The 15,177-nt window shown below is 45.3% G+C and overlaps 1 protein-coding gene across 1 annotated transcript in view; it reads left to right on the forward strand.

Moving 5' to 3' along the window:
- Nucleotides 1-15,177, forward strand: part of ankar (ankyrin and armadillo repeat containing) — a 408,780-nt gene that overhangs the window by 21,414 nt on the left and 372,189 nt on the right. The window contains exon 4 of the mRNA XM_070873696.1: nucleotides 2,099-2,262. Coding sequence (XP_070729797.1) covers nucleotides 2,099-2,262 — 164 coding nt within the window. The remainder of the gene's footprint in view (nucleotides 1-2,098; nucleotides 2,263-15,177) is intronic.

Genomic DNA, 15,177 nt, shown 5'->3' on the forward strand with positions numbered 1-15,177 from the left:
AGAGCAGATGCAGGAGCCAGAGCAGAGGCTACGTCAGCAATCACGGAGGCCACAGGGGCTATAACGGATCAAATTCAAAGAGCCAGATTCAAGTCCGGATTGTTTTGGCCATTTTCTTTCCTTCTCTCTTCGTTATTTCTTCCATTCCAGAGAGTAAAACGGCAGGCCAGCAAGCTCAAGATGGTGGCAGCAGAGCTCTGCAAAGAACAAAGGCAAGCAGTACAACTAAAATGGCGGCGCCCAAAGGAAACCTCGTGGGAACCACAAGATGGTGTCTTAAAAGGGAAATGCACCTGGGAGCCTTAAAAAGGCCTTACACCGTGGCGGTCCCCACAAAAAGACTTTTGTAAGACAAGAGCGAGTCTAAATATGTAATGTGATTTGTATGATGTAGTGATTTAGGATAAGAAGTGATATTTTGATGCTGAATGGTTACTGTGTTTAAAATAATGTATGATGTATGAAAAGAGTTAATACCATGAGGCACAAGTAAAAGGGCCAATGGATCCGTGACTAATATGCCTTAGGGGCCAGTGCGATTTTTGATTTTACGTGATTCATGCAAGGGTTCAGCGGCTGCAGATGAGCCGCCAAGGCGACCACTGAGAACAGAGGCAATGCACTAGTTGCGATACCCTGTCTCAGCGCAGCCCATTACGTCGGGCGAAAAGGGGCAGTACTCTGCCACCGTACCTCACCCAGTGGAGCAGGGATTAAAAAACCGTTCAGTGCACCTGCAACCTTTTGACATAACATCTGTACCACATATCATATGTACCATACAAATGTACTGTCTATGTATACCTATAGTCTGTTGGAGGTTATACTTGTGTACTTAATCACCCATGTAAGGACTGCAAATACCACATGCTTGCACCGGATCACAAGCATTATCTCCACATGGGGGGGGGAAGTGGATGGTCATGGACTCACACTCACAAACCAACCAAGACGAGCAAGGCCGAGGTTTCCGGCAATGGCTTTTGGAACTGGTGGCGGGGAGGGGGTGGGGAAGTGAGATGCAATGTATTGTCCAGGTACATTAAATGTATAAGTACAATGGTGCGCCACAGAGGGCGCTGTGGTGGGAGACCTGGAAGTACCTGCAAGACATAGTATAAAAGGCTACCCACCACACCTAGGAGGCACTCTGGAGTTACACAATAAAGGACTAAGGTCACAGCAGTTACTACAACACCAGACTGTGTGGAGTCAATGATTTGAGTGCTACATACATCACAAGCCCTATAGCATTTCTCTGCGCTAGCTCCTGTGCTTGAATGTTTCTCTTGTTTCTTGGCAACCAAAACTGGATGCAGTTTAAGGTGTGGTCTGACTGGTACTATAAAGTTCTGGGTCTGTGATTGGCAGGAACCCAACGATTGAGAATATAAGTAAATCACATGAATTTAAAAAAAACATGCAATATGGATATATTTCCACACCAACAAATGAAATAATCTCAAATGAAAGAACTTCCAACCTTATAGAGATATATAATATTGTTAAGGGTATAGAGAAAGTGAATCCAGAATATTACTTTACGTTAAACTCTAGGAAGTAAAACAAAAGGACACAGATTCATATTAAAGAAGGATACTTTTAAAACAGGTAACAGTAATTTTTTCTTCACAGAGTGATCAATATATGGCATAAACTTCCGGATAGAATAGTGGAGGCAAAAACACTGGTAGTATTTAAGAAACAATGAAATGCTACAATGGGGTTACATTAGGATATCTCTGGAAGGATGAACTAAGTAGGGAGCAAGGTCTTTCAAATCTTATAATCGTTTGATCTTGTGACTCTCTTGGTTAAGAATGCAGTTTGGCGATTTGAGTGCACAAATCATCTGTGACTCTTGCAAAATTAAATAACAAAATAGTATGAGGTACAGTTTTTATTTATTGATGTGGGGGTTACCTATGAAATTAATCACCTTTAATGTCTGCTAACAATATGACAAATATTTAATTTTCAGGACAACAATGTGTAACATTAATGCAGCATTACTTCGCAATCACTTATTGCATAATATAATTGAAGGCTATCTTCTCTTCACAATATCACTCTCAATATCCTTGCCTTTTTTTAACAGATGACAAGCTAAAAACTGAACGTGAGTTGCCACCCCTTCTTCTAGGCCCAAACTTCAAATGTAAGCATTTTCTGTACGAAACGAATGAATACTTCCATTTGCATGGTGGGATTGAATTTGACATAGGAACCCCTGCACTCGAGGATATGTCTGAACATATTAAGGTATTTTTGTAGCTGTACATTCTTCTCTGTAACTGAACTGTCTTTTGCCTAAGCAGAGAAAAAATGAGAAACTCAAGTAAACATGATTCAAAAATGAAGTGGACAAATCGGTTCTCCTGATAGCTCAGTTGGTAAATGCACCACAAGGGGCGGTGGTTAGACTCTCTTGTTGGAGATAGTCATTGCCTAGCACTTGTGTGGCACGGCTGTTACTTGCCACTTATCAGCCCAAGCCTGAATTTCATTCAGATCTTGCTGAATGTAGATACAAACTGCTTCATTATCTGAGGAGTTGCGAATGGAACTGAACACTGAGCAATCATCAGCGAACATTCCCACTTCTGATCCTATCACGGAGGGAAGGTAATTGATGAAGCGGCTGAAGATGGTTGGGCCGAGGACACTGCCCTGAGGAACTCCTGCAGCAATGTCCTATAGCTGAGATGATTGGCCTCCAACAACCACAGCCATCTTCCTTTTCGTGCTACCATCTTCTTTTGTGCTAGGTATGACTCCAGCCAGCGGAGTTTTCCCCCTGATTCCCATTGACTTCAATTTTACTAGGGCTCCTTGAGGCCACACTTTGTCAAATGCTGCCTTGGGCAGGTACACTCACCTTACCTCTGGAATTCAACTCTTTTGTCCATTTTTGAACCAAGGCTGAAATGAGGTATGGAACGGAGTGATCCTGGCAGAACCCAAACTGAGCATCAGTGAGCAGGTTATTGGTGAGTGTTGCTTGAAAGCACTGTCGATGACACCTTCCATCACTTTGCAGACAATTGAGAGTAGACTGATGGAGCGGTAATTGGCTGGATTGCTTTTGTCCTGCTTTTTGTAGACAGGGCATACCTGGGCAGTTTTCCACATTGTCGGTAGATGCCAGTGTTGTAGCTGTAATGGAACAGCTTGGCTAGAGGCGTGGCTAGTCCTGGAGCACAAATCTTCAGCACAACATCTGGGTTGTTGTCGGGGCCCATAGCCTTGCTGGTTCCAGTGCACTCAGCCATTTCTTGATATAACGTGGAATGAATCGAATTGGCCGAAAACTGGCTTCTGTGATGGTAGGGACCTCAGGAGGAATCATGGAGGAAGATGGATCACCACATGGCACTTCTGGCTGAAGATGGTAGCAAACGCTTCAGCTTTGTCTTTTGCACTCCCGAACTAGGCAGCATAATCATTGAGGATGGGGATGTTCATATAGTCTCCTCCTCCCATTAGTTGTTTAATTGTCCACCACCATTCACGACGGGATGTAGCAGGACTGCATAGCTTTGAACTGCTCTGTCTGTTGTGGGATCACTTAGCTTTGTCTATAGCATGCAGCTTCCTCTAATTAGCATCCATGTAGTCCTGTGTTTCAGCTTCCCCAGTTTGGCACCTCATTTTTAGGTATGCGTGGTGCTGTTCCTGGCAAGCTCTTCGACTCTCCTCATTGAACCAGGGTTGGTCTCCTGGCTTGATGGTAATGGTAGAGTGAGGGATATGCCAGGCCATGTTATAGATTGTGGTAGAATACAATTCTGCTGCTGCTGATAGCCCACAGTGTCTCATGGATGTCCTATTATGAGCTGCTAGATCTGTTTTGAATCTATGTCATTTAGCACGATGTAGTACCACGCAACATGATGGAGGATGTCCTCAGTGTGAAGGCGGGACTTTGTCTCCACAATGACTGTGCAGTGGTCACTGCTATCAGTATTGTCATGGACAGATGCATCTGCGACAGGTAGATTGGTGAGGACGAGGTCAAGTAGGTTTTTCTCTCATGTCATTTCTGTCACCACCTGCCGCAGGCCCTGTCTAGCAGCTATGTCCTTCAGGACTTGGCCAGCTCGCTCAGTAGTTGTGCTACCGAGCCACTCTTGGTGATATATATTGAAGTCCCCCACCCAGAGTGGGTGCCCTTGCTACCCTCAGTACTTCTTCCAAGTGGTGTCCGGAGTCAATGCTGGGCACTCCTACTGTGCCACCATCTTTGGTGGGTCTGTCCTGCTGGCTGGACAGGACATACCCAGAGATGGTGATGATGGAGTCTGGGACTTTGGCTGAAAGGTATGACTCTCTGAGTACGAATATGTCAAGCTGTTGCTTGACTAATCTGTGGGACAGCTCTCACAATTTTGGCACAGGTCCCCAGATATTAGTGAGGAGGACTTGGCAAGGTCAACTGACTGAATGTTCCTTTATCGTGTCTGAAGCCGGTGCCTAGGTCGATGCCGAGTAGTCTGATCAGATTTATTCTTAGCAGTTTGATAGAACTGAGTTGCTTGCTAGGCCATTTCAGAGTGCAGATAAGAGTCAATCACATTGCTGTGGGTCTGATGTCACATATAGGCCAGACCTGGTAAGGATGGCGGATTTCCTTTCCTAAAGGTAGGCAATCCGGGAGTTTCACAGTCATCATTTCTGCTACAAGCTTTTAATTCCTGATTTTATTTAATTGAATTTAAATTCCCCAACTGCTTTGGTGGGACTTGAACTCATGGATCATTAGTCCAATTCTCTGGATCACTAGTCCAGTAACATAACCACTATGATACCATACCCAACTTGTGAGTTTTAATGCTGGCTGAAAGTGAAATCAACAATTCTAAAAGCAGAATGCTGTTACATTATAAGTTGCCCAAGGAGTTATGTCACACCAGTGATGCAGTGTTCTGGAGCTGTAGGAATTTCAGCAGTTCGAAATATTTCCAGAATCTTATTCCATCTATTTTTGAATGATTAAATCAGTGTCCAGCGAAAGTGTTGCCAACTCTGTTCTCGCTCAATGTCCGTACATATATGTGCTTTCTAGTAGGGGTAGCAAGCAGGAGCTGCAACCCAATTCAGCTCCCAGCCGAGGAGAGTGTTGTCACCCGACTGCTGCCCCAGCTGAGACCAGCTAGCTAGGCATAGACAAGGACCATGTACGCCTGAAACATGCCCGCAATCTGACCACCATATTTTAGGGCAGCATCACACATATGGATCACAGAGGAGAGGTGGTGGAGGAGGGTGATGTGCTCGAACATTTAGAAAGCCACAGAGAGGTCAAGGAAGATAAGGGGAAATAACTCACTGCCGTTATGGTCACGGAATATGATTAGTGACTTTGATCAGGATGTTTAAGTTTATGGGTGGACTGGAAGCTGGATATTATTCAAATAGAAAGTGGTGAGAATTGGCAACACATTCCAGAACCTTGGAGAAAAAGGGTTAATGGAAGATGGGACAGTAGTTCTTGAGGACTGAGTAACTAAGGGTAGGCTTTTTTCAGTAGTAAAGTAATTTTGGATGTTTTTAAAGCGAGAATCAGTGCCTGAGGAAGGACAGCAGTTGACAATGTCGACAAGCATTCAGCCAATGAAGGGTAGTTCAGTAGCCAGGATCTGAGTTGGATAAGGATCATGGGTTTCATGGAGAAGACGATTCTGGTAAGGGCTGGGGTAGAGATAGGAATGAAGTTACAGAGTATTATGAGTTTGGAGCTGAAGCAAGGGATTTGGAATTTGTTGATAGTGATCAGGAAGGGCAGAGGTACTATGGGAAGCTGAGGCAGTAAAGCAGATAGCATCAATTTTGGACAGAAAGAAATTCCTGAGCTCCTCATGACTAGCATCAGAAGTGTGATTGAGGCAGTAGGGAAGGAGCTCAATGCAGGAAGTTAGCAATGGAAAAAAAGAAATGTAAGATTTCTGACGTTATAAGATGATTTAGCCATAGAGAGGGAGATGTGTTATTTCTTCAGGTGTTTGAGCGAGATCAGGCAGTGACCAACTCGGCAGATTTGTGAGCTGTTGTGCGCTTGAGCCTATGGGCTAGAACCTCCACTTTATTTGCATGCTTAATGTCCACTTAATGCCCATTTTACCGCTGAAATGACGTATAATGCCCATATGGCACAAAATGGAAACTGACAGGCATTTTTAGGAAATTTATCGCTGAGCATTACTTTCCCCATGTGCTTAACGCCGGGAAAAAATATTACCGCCCGCCCACTTCTTTTGGGCGGAATCAGCAGAATGGACGAAATCAACGCCCATAATATCGCCCAGCGTTACTTTCCGCACGGAATTAACACCGAGATTCAATATTAAAGCTCGCCCACTGTTTTTTGTCATAAAGAACATATTTACCCAAACTAGAGGCCATGAGATCGCCCAGTGTCAATTTCACCACTTCGCACACATATCGCCCACAATATCGCTCTCCCAAAAAAACGCGCACAAAAAATGGAACTAACCAGAACGAACGCCAGCGGTGTGGCTGGCACTTGTTAAATCCCACTCTTACGTGAGGAGCTGATATCTGAAAGATTTGCCTGAAAGAGTGCTGATGTGAGTGACAACGCTGATATACTGCTGTGTGTGTGCAGCTCAGACATCAATGGTGACCATTATCTTGGTGCCAGTTAAAGTTTGCGATGATGTAAAGTTGTATTTAACCCTTTCATGGGAAGGAATCACCAGTGTGTAATGGTCCAGCTATCTGAGATAATGCGCAACAAGGTTATGTTCAATATCAAAAATTCAATACCAACATTGGTCTGAAATCATAAGTATCACAGCCAATAACACCCAACCCCCGCCCACACCCCACTTTTTCCACCATTGACATAAATCACATGTTCAACATGTCCAGCAACACAGAATACAAAGGCAAAGCAGGAGCATGGTCCCCAGCCCCCATACATTGCAATAAATTGCATACACCCAGATGGAGATATAAGACAGCCATCACCTGCGGACATGCACCTCACTTTCCTTCCCCCCTCCCCTTATTCTCCCCACTTCTACCCCTTTCCCCTGCTCGCTCCATGGCACCTGGCTGAGGAGCTCCTCAGGTGGTGCCTCATTGGGGGGGGGATGAAGGTCGATGTGGTCGTTGCATGGGTATGGGAGCGGTGGGTGCCGAGTGGGCAACATTCTCTGATGCAGAACCAGGACCTTGGTCCTTGCTCTCATCTGTCGTTCGCAGTGGTGGTACGGAACCTAGGGTTGGAGTGCCACACTCGGGGACCAGTGGGAGGCCCGTGCCAGCAGTGTTCCTGGCTATTGCATCCAGGGCCTCTGCCATGCGCAGAATGTACTCGGTCATGGTGGCCATCTGTCGGGATATGCCCCCCCAATGCTTCGATGAGCTGATCACCAATGTCTACAGTCCTCCTGGACAACTGTACTATCTCTCCGCTCTCACGTTGCGCTTGTGGAACAGACCTGCCATGTTTACGAGGCCTCCATGGGGTCGGCGCCGTCCTGGGACAAATGGGGTGCCCTGTGGCGAGGTGCTTTGGGCCTATACCTCCAGAGGCGGGAATGACCGGAGGACCACTAGATGGCCTTGGGGTGGAATGGCTTCTGGAGCGTGGCGATGCAGGTTCTTCAAAGTCCGCGCTCTCATCCGTAGAGAACAGATCCAGCAGATTGATGGGCGAGAATCGGAGCTCCTCAGCACCAGATGTAGGATCATCCGCCGATACCTGCCCCGCGCTCCCACCTTCTAGCCTCTGTGGTCTTGCCTGGGGACGCGCTGCTGGCTGAGCTGCAAAACACAAATGAGGTTATTAGAGGAGAAGGGGGTGCTAGGGTGACAAGGTGAGTCCTGCGCTACACACAGCATATGCACGACAAAAGCACCACCACTATCAAAATCATCACAGACATCACATTTCATGACCATCAACACATTGTGTTTTGCAATGATTTTCATTAGGCCAGCATTATTTCCATGACAGTTTTAGAAATCATCTGTCATATATGATTTTTCGGATATGAGTGGGAGTGGCATTTGTAGACTTTACATGACGCAATGGTGTAAACTTTACTCACGTCGCATCACTTCAGGGTCTGCAGATGCGTCCGTGGCTGTCCGGGTGTGCTTCCACACGAGTGCGAGCACACACTCCTCCATCTCAGTGATGTCGCTGGAGACTGGTGGCCCCCCACCCGTTCGCCTCTGCACAGACCTCATCGTCGATAGCTTCTTCTGTAAAAGGTGACAGGATGACATGGCATGAGATCATTGCATGATATCATTGCTAGGTCCTGTCACAGACACTGATACAACACATAATCAACAGATGTAATCATGATTATTATGATAATTATCATTCTTTACCTAAAGACGTACACCGTGACCGCAGGCTTTGAGTAAAACATTCCCGGTAAAAGTGCAAGACCTCATATCTGCTGATAGTCACTCTTGACTGTTACAAATCAAATTATATAAATACATAAGTACATGTAAATCAATGTAATACTTACTCTTGCGGATCCCACAAGGGCGTTCTGTCGTTTGCTGCATTGATTGCTCTCACGCACCCTGTTGGTCGCCGACGAGACCACCTCTGCTATCTTGGTCCATATCTTCTGGTAGGCCTTTGGGGTGGGCTTCCCATGCCCTCCCTGTGTCAAATCACCCCAGTGTAACTCGACCTCCTGCAGGAGGGAGGCATTTGCCTCGTCCGAGAACCTCCTGGCTCTTTTGAGCCCTCCAAAGTGCTCCTCTCCCACCTCACTGCTCTCTCCAGCGTCAGTCTCCACAGCATGCTGTGATGCCTCTTCCTCTCTCTCCATTATAGGGCAAATTCAGTCAAATATGTGGCTGGTGACACCTACTTTTTGTTTGCTTACTTGATGTGAAGCTCTAAAGTCTCCTTCCTTCCTCCCAAAGCAGCCACACCACACCCAGCTACGCCTTCAGTCCCTCTGAGCTCCCTCTCTCTGTCTCCTCTTCTGCGCATGTCATGGTGACCCTTGACCTCCAGAATTGCGGGAATCGAGCGTTGCCACGCCGTTGCTAAGGACGGCCACACTTTACGGCAGAAGGTCAAAAACATTTAACGCTACCGCCCATTTCATAACGCTCGCGATAATGCCCATTTTCAAAAGTGAAGACTAGGTGGTTTGCGAATGGGCGAGAAGCCGATGATCTGAAAACCCTTTTTTACTGCCCATGCCGGAAGGGCGATAACCACAAAAGTGGAGGTTCTAGCCCATTCTTTCTCAGATTTAAGGGCATGAAATCGGATGTTGTACTGGGCAAGTGGTGGGGGTGGAAAATTATGAGGACCTGGTGAGGACAACAGCATCAAAGCAGAAGCAAGTGAACTGTTGAGTAGATTGATTTACTGTCATGGCAGGTGGAGGGCCAGAGAAGAAGGTGTTGCAAGCTAAAGAATATGTTGGCCGGTACCTAGGAGAAGGGGCTATTGTTTCCAGGGAAACAGAGTGATAATAGTGTTGGTGGATACCCAGAGGTGTACTGGACAGCCGGGAAGACAACAGTGTGATTGGAAATAGCTTTGTTAGTGATGGAGACTGTGGAGATGGCAAGGCCTCGTGTAGTGGCAAGGTTAGGGGACTGGATATAGATTTTTTTACCAGCTATTTGTATCTACCCCTTCATTGTGGGGAATGAATTAATTACTGCATGATAGATTATCACATATTCATTGAGTTCCACCATTAGTGGTGTTCTGGGTTATGGTAATGTTTTAGGCAGGAGTTGACTATTGATCAATCTCACCTACTCTTCCAAATCTCCCATCAGATTCTTTACTATGACTCTAGAACTAATAGTCCTCAATTCTATTTGCTAATAGGAATTTATCTAGTCCTTTTTTAAAAAAACCTGCTATGATATTTTCTTCACTACCATTTCGATAGTCTAGTCCATATTTTTATTATCCCCCAATCCCTCTCCAAACTCATCTCTTCACCAGCCGTAATCAAAAATTCTATGCTTAGCACTTGTTTCAAATTATTGCATCTCTCTAATTTCCCTTTTTTCTCTTGGGTCCTTGAGCATGCCATTGCCTCATGGCCTTGTGTCCATCTCTCCCAAAACTTCCTGTTTGAATCTGCCCAAGTCCAGCTTCTGCCTATTTCACAGGATGGAAATTACCAGGCCAAAGTCATCAATGACATTCTCTGTGACTGTTACTTTGTTGCATCATCCCTTTTTGCCTTTTTGATCTTTCTACTGTATTTGACATAATTAATCATGCTGGCTTCCCCACTGCCTCTCTGATATTCCATCACTCACTACTTACAACTACTTTTTCCCTAAAATTAGTGAACACATGAGTTCTGGGATTTTGTGACTAAACTGTGAAAAGGTAGGTACATATAGTTACCAAGTTAGGGTGTTGGCTATCATGAGGAGTCAAAGCTATTTACAAAGTTGTGTAACAAGTGTGCCGGCCCTAACCGGACTTATTACTGGATCACTTATAAAAGAATTTGACAAATGTAATTTTATTTGGGGATATTAAAAACTTATGAACTATTTCAATACAGTGACTTAATGTAGTGGCCTCCTAACAAGCGGGTCACTAATTCCAGCTTTGGCTATCATTCAAACCTCACTGGATCTGGGTAAGTTCTCGGCCAAGCCACATTAGAGAACTGTGGTTGTGCAATCCTTCTTCCCAAAGTTAGAACATACTGTCAGGACCATTATCAACCAGCAGAAGTGCAACTCCTGTCAGGTTTCTGAAGTGATACTAGTGATACTAGGCGATGCTATGGTGCTGCCTAGGTCACTTTACCCTTCTTATTTAAGAAGACATTATAGGCTAAAAATTGGAGAGTGCTAAAAACCTGCTGGTGCCACCGCAGACTGGAGTTAACGGCCACCGAAATTAATGGTGCTGGCAGGAGTGGGATATTGGTATTGGTTGCTAACTAACATTAGCCCAGCGCTAAACTTACCATGCAAGGCCATTTTCATAGCGGCAATCCCTGCAGGAGGCCCAATGTAGCGTGTCCATTGTGTAATTGAACACAATTCCCAAATAGGAGTCTTCAGCTTTTAAAGCTGAATTGTCTTCCACACCTAAAGAAATGGGAAAAGTACTTCAGCACTAACACAAATGGCTCAGCAAACCAGGGAAAGGACACCCAGGGTCTCGCGGCAGCACTCCAGCTTTGTGCAGGGGTTCAACAATGCATGAGAAGTTCTCTATCCACTGGGGCCAGGAGGCCCCTCAGAAAGAATGATGTGGGACGACATCATCAAGGCCGTCACTGCCAGCAGTGTCACCCCCACTACCTGGCTCCAGTGCCCAAAGAAGCTTCATGATTGCAGACCAGTTTTCAAAAGCTGTCTCTTACCAATTGCACCACTAGCCTCACACACTTCTTAATGCACGAATCTTCCATACCTCCCCTCCTCCATCACTCACCTACCAAAAATCTGTACCAAACTCAAAGCACACCTCCCATTCCTATCTTCACATCACTCCCATGGAGGAGATGGAGCTGACCATAAGAACATAAGAAATAGGAGCAGGAGGAGACCCTACAGCCCCTCGAGCCTGCTCTGCCATTTAATACGATCATGGCTGATCCGATCATGGACTCGGGTCCACTTCCCTGCTCGCTCCCCATAACCCCTTATTCCCTTATCGGTTAAGAAACTATCTATCTCAGTCTTAAATTTATTCAGTGACCCAGCTTCCAAAGCTCTCTGAGGCAGCGAATTCTATAGATTTACAACCCTCTGAGAGAAGAAATTCCTCCTCATCTCAGTTTTAAATTCTGACGGGTTTAGACAGGTTAGATGCAGGAAGAATGTTCCCAATGTTGGGGAAGTCCAGAACCAGGGGTCACAGTCTAAGGATAAGGGGTAAGCCATTTAGGACCGAGATGAGGAGAAACTTCTTCATCCAGAGAGTGGTGAACCTGTGGAATTCTCTACCACAGAAAGTAGTTGAGGCCAATTCACTAAATATATTCAAAAGGGAGTTAGATGAAGTCCTTACTACTCGGGGGATCAAGGGGTATGGCGAGAAAGCAGGAAGGGGGTACTGAAGTTTCATGTTCAGCCATGAACTCATTGAATGGCGGTGCAGGCTAGAAGGGCTGAATGGCCTGCTCCTGCACTTATTTTCTATGTTTCTATGTTTCTATGTTTCTATGTTTAAATGGGCGGCGCCTTATTCTAAGATTATGCCCTCTAGTTCTAGTCTCCCCCATCAGTGGAAACACCCTCTCTGCATCCACCTTGTCAAGCCCCCTCATAATCTTATATGTTTCGATAAGATCAACTCTCATTATTCTGAATTCCAATGAGTAGAGGCCCAAACTACTCAACCTTTCCTCATCAGTCAACTCCCTCATCTCCTTAATCAACCTAATGAACCTTCTCTGAACTACCTCTAAAGCAAGTATATCCTTTCTTAAATATGGAAACCAAAACTGTACACAGTATTCCAGGTGTGGCCTCACCAATACCCTGTATAACTGGAGCAAGACTTCCCTGCTTTTATACTCCATCCCCTTTGCAATAAAGGCCAAGATTCCATTAGTCTTCCTGATCACTTTCTGTATCTGCATACTAACCTTTTGTGTTTCATGCACCAGGACCCCTAGGTCCCGCTGTACGGCAGCACTATGCAATTTTTCTCCATTTAAATAATAACTTGCTCTTTGATTTTTTTTCTGCCAAAGTGCATAACCTCACACTTTCCAACATTATACTCCATTTGCCAAATTTTTGCCCACTTACTTAGCCTGTTGTAAATAGTTGGGGTCCCAGCACTGATCCCTGTGGCACACCACTAGTTGCTGATTGCCAACCCGAGAATGAACCATTTATCCCGACTCTCTGTTTTCTGTTTGTTAGCCAATTCTCTATCCATGCTAATATATTACCCCCAACCCCGTGAACTTTTATCTTGTGCAGTAACCTTTTATGTGGTACCTTGTCAAATGCCTTCTGGAAGTCCAAATACACCACATCTACTGGTTCCCCTTTATCCACCCTGTTCGTTACATCCTCAAAGAATTCCAGCAAATTTGTCAAACATGACTTCCCCTTCATAAATCTATGCTGACTCTGCCTGACTGATTTATGCTTTTCCAAATGTCCTGCAACTGCTTCTTTAATAATGGACTCCAATATTTTCCCAACCACAGATGTTAGGCTAACTGGTCTATAGTTTCCTGCTTTTTGTCTGCCTCCCTTTTTTAAATAGGGGCATTACATTTGCAGTTTTCCAATCTGCTGAGACCTCCTCAGAGTCCAGGGAATTTTGGTAAATTACAACCAATGCATCCACTATCCCTGCCGCTACTTCTCTTAAGACCCTAGGATGCAAGCCATCAGGTCCAGGGGATTTATTCGCCTTTAGTCTCATTATCCTACTGTGTACCACCTCCTTAGTGATTGTAATTGTGGTAAGCTCCTCCCCCCTATAGCCCCTTGACCACTGTTGGGATATTTTTAGTGTCCTCTACAGTAAAGACTGATACATAGAAACATAGAAACATAGAAAATAGGTGCAGGAGTAGGCCATTCGGCCCTTGAGCCTGCACCGCCATTCAATGAGTTTATGGCTGAACATGCAACTTCAGTAACCCATTCCTGCTTTCTCACCATACCCCTTGATCCCCCTAGTAGTAAGGACTTCATCTAACTCCTTTTTGAATATATTTAGTGAATTGGCCTCAACAACTTTCTGTGGTAGAGAATTCCACAGGTTCACCACTCTCTGGGTGAAGAAGTTTCTCCTCTTCTTGGTTTTAAATGGCTTACCCCTTATCCTTAGACTGTGACCCCTGGTCCTGGACTTCACCAACATTGGGAACATTCTTCCTGCATCTACAAAATATTTTTTCAGAGTCTCTGCCATCTCCATGTTCCCCATCACTAATTCCACCATTCTTGGCAGGGACATGGCTGAGCCCTTGGTCAGTGGCAGGGCTGAAAAGATACAAGATGCTTGTATCATCATGCGTTATCCTCCTTCTCACATGCACCTCTAGCTTTCCTACCCTCCCCTGACCACAACTCTACCCTTGTGCATCCTCATTTCACACACCCAGGAAATGCAGCCTGCCCAGCCAGTGGCTGAACCAGAGCAGGGAGAGGAGAATGAAGAAGAAGAAACACCGTCACTTGATTTGACACTCCTAGCCATGAGCTCCATATGATCGACTAGCAAGGCCATTTGCAGTGTCCCCCACTGAAAGTCAGAAACCTTTCACCAGCCACTGGGGTAGCACTACTATCAGTAGGTAGGCAAAGACACACACAAGACAGTCACTAAGGGAATACATAAGGCTGATGAGTTGATTTTTTGATGTCATATTCGATGGATAGCTGTATAAAGTTGGATTGGAAACTTTGCTTTGTAGTGGCTTTTATTTCAGCATTATGGCCAAGAGGACACTGTGATGGTCAGTAACAGAGGGAAGGTAAGGTGTGGTAAAGATGTTGATAGGACAATTGGGGTTGTGTTTACTGGTACCACAGATGGATCATTCCATCTTGGATATCCCTGCCATTAAGGGGCTGTCTGGGTTGCCTCCTTCCTTCTGCCTCCTCCTTTTCTTTCTGCGTCTTCCTCTTCTGCATCTTCCTCTTCCCTCTGTGAGCGGATGCTTGCAATATGAAATAAAAACATAAAACACTGGAAATACTCAGCAGGTCAGGCAGCATCTCAACCTGGGATGTGAACTCTGTTTCTCTGTCCATGAATGCTGTCTGACCTGGTGAGTATTTGTAGCATGTTCTGTCTTCTCAGAGGCCTTCTTTTACCATCTGAGGCCTTGCAAGTGTCCAGCAGCACTCCCAGCATTCCCAGCACTCCTTGCACACTTTAACAACTTTTACCATGTATTGCACAAAGCCAATACTTCAATAAAATATAAAAAATCCAGTCCAAAAGCTTAAATGCAAACTTACATGGAATATGTTTGTGTCCCTTTAAGAAGTGCCGACAGCGTCTCTGTCAGTCTACTGCACGCTCGTTTTTCTGAGCGAGCTTAGGACCAGCGCTAAACTCAGCACAAAGGTTCAAATTCGCAGAGTGTGACGTTAAGTCAGCCATGCTCTCCATGTTTGCATGTCCAGGGCCAGTGCTGCTATCAGCAGTGCTAAGGCCCTGACCAAAATGACGGTCGCCGCGTCCCGCGCCAG

This window comes from Pristiophorus japonicus, chromosome 3 (assembly GCF_044704955.1).
Source record: "Pristiophorus japonicus isolate sPriJap1 chromosome 3, sPriJap1.hap1, whole genome shotgun sequence".
Taxonomy (NCBI): domain Eukaryota; kingdom Metazoa; phylum Chordata; class Chondrichthyes; family Pristiophoridae; genus Pristiophorus; species Pristiophorus japonicus.